We start from the raw sequence: 5,922 nt of genomic DNA on the forward strand, positions 1-5,922 counted from the left end.
ATTTCTCCATTCGTCACACGTCAGCGATAAATACCATTAAAAAAGCATGAAGCAATGACACATCCAGAGTAAGTGTAATCGGCCCATATCTCCGGCCGTGCCGCACGAGCCCATGATCGCCCACTGCCACTACGTGGGTCCACGGATATTGTGTGTGGTGCATAATGTGTGGATAGTATACGAATAACAACGGAAAACTTGATAATCGATATTTTTAAGTATGTCATTATTTTCTTTCCGTCATCAGAAAAACACGACATATTAGAGTCCGAGCACCATCCATCGTCCACGCATGAGTCGTGACATGATATTATGCTATCAATATGCAACAATATTTTTTTCTATCCACCAAATTATGATAAACTCAATGAATAATTTATCTATATTAGAACATTATTACGATGTTAACTGTGTACTTTATAGCATTCAACCGTTCATTTTACCCGTAGTGAAGCACGGGCATTTTTGCTAGTATAGATTTTATATACTACTGCATATATATTTATAGAGTAATATATTTTATTTTTAAATAGTAGAAAATCCTATTTTAAAGCCCATTGATTTTTTTTCAATGCCACTAAGACGCATGCTTTTTTTCTTTACTTTATCACTTTTATCGTATAAGTCCGTACATAGGTTTTTCTTCTCATCCGGTGAACAGTAGGTATTCTTCATTGTTTTTGCTTTAGATGTACGTAGAATAGTTTTTTTCCTTATTCCGGTCCACTGGAGGAAAAAAGTACTCCCTCTCTGTTTCAGGTTACAAGACGTTTTGACTTAGGTCAAAGTTAAATTGCTTTAAGTTTGACTAAGTTTATAGACAAATATAGTAATATTTATAATACTAAATTTGTCTTGGGTTGAAAATGTTGCTACTTTTTTCTATAAATTTGGTCAAATTTAAAACAGTTTGACTTTAACCAAAATCAAAATGTCTTAAAACCTGAAACGGAGGGAGTATTACTTTTAAAATAATACATCTAATCTAATGGTTGGGAGTATTACTTTTAAAATAATACATCCGTAATAGTTTAAAATATCGGGTCCACCAATTTAAGTAGAAATCGATGGTGAGATTAAACGGTGCCATGTGGCGATTTAGCTAGGAGTATTTATAGGAGTGCCAAGTAGCGGCTGAAGAGCGTTTGTGGAAAGGTTAATGGACATTTAGTATATAATAGATAGATAATAGATATATAGATAGATAATAGATACTCTACTTCTCGAAAGTGTTACATTAAGAAACGGAGGGGTATAAAGCAGCGGGAATAGTAAATAACACGTGACAAATGTCTAAAACTCTAGTTCTCGAAGGCCCATTCGTTCTCCTTGCGGATCTCCTCCTCCTCCTCTGGTGTGAAGTCGTTGACGATCCCAAACGTGTCCCTGATCTCCTGTACCGTCTTGCCCTTGATCAAGTCAGCCATGTGTTGGCACGCAAGATCAAGTAGAGACGGCACGTTCAAGTAGTTGGCGGCCAAGATCAGGCCGAACAGCATCGTGTTGTCGACATCGATGAAGCTGGCATCGAAGCTCTTCAGCTCCTGATCCTTCACGGCGACATCCTCGGCCGTGGCGGCGGCGGCGTGTTTCTTGCAGTACTCGAGCACCTTGGCGAGGACGTTGGAGGCGACGTTGGGGAGAGGGACGCCGTTCTCCGTGCAGTCGTCCTCGATCATGTTGCTCACTAGCTTCGACATGCTCGCCTCCGCCTCCGTCACCTGGAAGTGCTGCCCGTCCGAGCTGATCAGAAGGATTATGCTGTCGCTTCCCTCCTTTGCGGCCGCCATTGATGTTGGTTAGTTTCTCGTCGAACTCGCGGGGTGAATTGCTGTAGAACTTGAACACGGACGGGACGAACTCGCTAGCTGATCGATTGGTTGCGGTGAGCTGAACTCCTGAAACGACGAAGTTAATCGGTGCTTGGCGAGTAGTTTGGTGCTCGGTATTTATTGCGAGAACCAGGCCGAGCAACTCCGATTCGTACTCCAAATCCAATCTGATTCTAATTAGTTTTCGATTGTTAATTTCTGCGTTACTTTGCCATAACGCCAACACAGCTTAATTAGCTACTTCCACTCAGTTTAATCGGACTCCGCTTCAAAACCGAAGTACGTACCCCTGTAGGAGTTATTTCTGGAGAGATTAATTTTAATTAGTTTGTTTTCTTTCGGTTTATCTTAACTAATTAAAAGATTTGTATTTTTCCATTCGTCACATCATTCACACACGATTTTCGTCCGTGATCTGTGAGCCCGCGTACGCGTTACCCGTTTCCATGACAATCGATTTGAGGACTTGAGGATTTGGGGATGATTGATTTGGGATTTTGGGATGGGGATAGAGTGAAATCAATGTATTAAAAACAATGAGGAAAATAATAGAATAATGGAGCAACCGGATTTAGCTAGCCTAGCTCTATCTTTAGTCCCGTTTGGTGTACCGGGACTAAACATGCTCTATCTTTAGTCCCGGTTGATAACACCAACCGGGAGTAAAAATGGATTTTTACTCCCGGTTATTTCACCCGGGACTAAAGATATCGATCTTTAGTCCCGGATTCGTAATCCCGATTTGATATCGATCTTTAGTCTCGGATTCGTAGTCCCGGTTGGAAAACCGGGACTACAAAGGGTTATGAACCGGTAGTAAAAAGCACTTCTTCACCAGTGCTACTACGAGATTAATTAGAGATCACCAAGAATTTCTAAGACCTCATCAACCAAAACAGATGGGAGTAACTAAAAAATTGTTACAAAGAAGAGGTAAAAAACATTTATGTAGCTATTATCTACTAAAAGTCCATTAAATTTTCTACAAACGCTCTTAAGCTACCACGTGGCGCTCTTACAAATGCTCTAAGTCACCACATGGCACTATCTGATCTCACCGTTGATTTTCACTTAAATTGGTGGACCCCTTATTTTACACCATTAGATTAGATCTATTATTAAAAAATAGTAAAATGCACCATCGGTCCTTAAACTTGTCTGGAGGTTTCACTTAGGTCTACGAACCTGTAGAGCGCACATCGAGATCCCTAAACTTGGTTTATTGTATCATCCCGGTCCAAAGCCGCGTTTGACCGTGGTCTTGCCTACGTGGCACACCACGTGGACGATGACACGGAATTTTTTGTATTTTTTTCTCCCTTCTTCCTTCTTTTTTCCCTTTCTTCCTTTTTTTTTCTTCAGTGGTGAGAGGCGGCACGAACGGAGGGGCCGTCGCGGTGGTGCTTAGCGAGGTGTCGGTTGACCGGCGCGGTGGAGGGAGGGCGGCGGAGGCGGGGTGTCACGCCCAGAAATTCACGAACCAGAATTTCTAAGCTGAATGTGCATTAAATCCCTGTCTAGGACCAGCCAGGGTACACAAACGACAATTATTGACATACAGATCCACGTCTTACAAAAAGATAAAAGATTACAAATGCAGCGGAAAGATAAAACAAGCTAGACTTGGACGCTTGACTTCTGCAGCGGGGTGACTCCACTCCACAGGCATCCCTTAACGGCAGCGACGAAACCAACCTCAACAAGACGGCTCCAACTAGGAAGATCTTTAGCTTTGGTGTGGGGGAAAAGAGAGTAAGACTGAGTACTACCCACTGTACTCAGCAAGTCATACCGGAAGTGGAGGTATGATGCAGGATATATCCCAAGGAGGCTAAGGGTTCATTTGCATAAAGCAGGCATTTACAAGCAGTAGTTGAAAGCAGTAAAACCATTGTATTAATTAATCAATATTAACCAATCACTGTCCAACGCTACACCACGTTGCAACAGGCCCATCCAACCACCTGAACTACACCAGTTCATTAAGCTAAACTAGGGGTGAGACTAATCACGGTGAATCTGGTTGATCGCCCATAACCGCGGGCATGGCTATTCGAATAGTTTTACTCTGGCCAGAGGTGTACAACTGTACCCACAAGACACGATTCCACACATGTCGCCATGCCCCGAAGTATCACCATGATACTGCAAAGGGGGAAATCGTGACAAGACCCTCCGCATAACCCTCCCCTAACCATCCACACCGCGCTAAGGTTTCACCCCCACCCCCAATGGGCAGTGGGCGGTCCCCTCTTGCGCCGCGGTGAATTCGGCAGCTGGACAACTGGACAACCCGGCCGACCCAACTCCATCACGCCCACCCTCGCCACCGGTGCCTAGAAAAGGGTCGAGCTATACTTCAGATCAAGCAGTTACCCACTCCCGCTTGTGGTAAGCATGGTAAGTCTCCCAGGGTTTCCCATGAACCGGTCCTTAATTGCCATGAGTGTGACCAGCAAAACCATGCACCCACAGCCCACCATTCAATGTATTTTAATTAACTAACACCATTGCGGTGGCACCAATCCAAAACTATGCTCATAGTCAAAGTCTATATAATAATGTGATCCCCGTTGGTGTACTAGTTGAACTAAGCATGGCTAAGCATTTCCTAAACTAACATCTAGTCATTTTGATACCCAAGTTATCAATGGCATAAGGTAAACAATATATGGCTGAGTAATAGGACCCATCCCACATGACATTGTAAAAGAATGCAACATTTAGTAGAAATGCGGGATATTTGTAAATTGGGTACAATATGATCAATTGTATTGCATGACTTGCCTTGCACTCGCACTGATGAGACCACAACAACGTCTTCGAGAAACAGCGGATCTATGAAACGGCCGAAATCTACTCGACAAACAAAGCACACAAGCAAAACATGCTATAAGACTACTGAAACAGAGAACAAAACCATTTTTAATGGATTCTAGGGATTTTTATAAATTTACTCAGACTTGAATGGACTTAAACGGAGCTCGGATGAATTATTTATGAATTTTAGAAGATAAACTGTGTTTTACTAATAAAGAAAAATCCTTAATCAATTTTATTGCGCAGTAAAACCCAGGGCTGACGTCAGCAAAAGGGGTGGCGGCGACATGCGGGCCCTGCATGTCAACAGCACAAGGCGGCCGGTCCACCGTGGACGGGACTGACGGTCCGGATCGGCCCGAGGCCGATCGGACGGTGCGGGCGGCGACTTGGCATAGCTCGACTCGGGCCAAAGCCGGCCGGCCGGCCATGAGGGTGCGGCGGCGGCGCACGCAGCCACCGGCGACGGCAAGCGGCGGCACGGGGAGGCGGCGGTGGATGGCGCACATGCCGGCGGCGGCGGCCGAAGGCGATGGCGAGCGCGCGGAAAGCGGCGGCGCGCGGGGGAGAGAGGGAAGGAGGGAGGAGAGGGGCTCCTCACCGGAGGGGCAGCGGCGATGGCCGGCGAACGGACGGCCTGACGAGCGGCGATGACACCCTAGGAGAAAAAGAGAGGGGGGGTTAGGAATAGAGGGAGGAAGTCCAAGGCGATCGCCAATGTCGGCCGGAGTCGGAGGGGAGGGAATTCTCACCGGCAACACGAGGGAAAAGGGGCTCCGGCGGTGATTTGCGGCAACTGAGCGGACGGCACCGGGGATCGTGAAGGCGGCGGTGGCGAGGCTATACGACGGCCCTAGTGGCGGCTAGCGGCTGCCGGAGGCGGCGGTAGGCAGCGACGCGTGGGGAGAGCGGTACGACGACGGCGCACGGCAAGCGAGCGGTGGCCGATGTAGCTCTCGCGGCGGCGGCAGCTTGGCACGGCGGTGGCCCTAGCGGCGACGGCACGCGGCCGGAGATGGGCGGTGGCGGCTGAGCTCGGCGAGCGCGGCGCGACGGCGGTAGGGGGCGTGGGAGAGGACGGTGAATGGGGGAAACGAGAGAGAGAGCTCGGGGGAGGATTTTTATGGGCGCTCGAGGGGCGGAAACGGCCGGGGATGGCCCCTATTTGGCCGGCAACGTGGGGAGTGGAGGGGGAGAGAGAGGGGGTGTTGGGGGATTTCAAATACCCCACCACTTGCGGGCGCACGCGCGCGTGCGGGAGAGGTGGAGG

General features: G+C 47.5%; 1 protein-coding gene across 1 annotated transcript; it reads right to left on the reverse strand.

Annotated features, from left to right (window-relative positions):
* Nucleotides 1-1,228: 1,228 nt before the first annotated feature.
* Nucleotides 1,229-1,844, reverse strand: LOC127784972 (SKP1-like protein 5). Its single transcript, XM_052312400.1, has one exon. It carries the CDS (start codon nucleotides 1,788-1,790, stop codon nucleotides 1,302-1,304), a length of 489 nt encoding a protein of 162 aa, XP_052168360.1. The 5' UTR covers nucleotides 1,791-1,844; the 3' UTR covers nucleotides 1,229-1,301.
* Nucleotides 1,845-5,922: the final 4,078 nt, after the last annotated feature.

This window comes from Oryza glaberrima, chromosome 9, assembly GCF_000147395.1.
Source record: "Oryza glaberrima chromosome 9, OglaRS2, whole genome shotgun sequence".
Lineage (NCBI taxonomy): Eukaryota > Viridiplantae > Streptophyta > Magnoliopsida > Poales > Poaceae > Oryza > Oryza glaberrima.

What these genes read in the sequence shown, in the direction of transcription:
- LOC127784972 (XM_052312400.1), bottom strand. Translation starts at nt 1,790, where the DNA reads ATGGCGGCCGCAAAGGAGGGAAGCGACAGCATAATCCTTCTGATCAGC.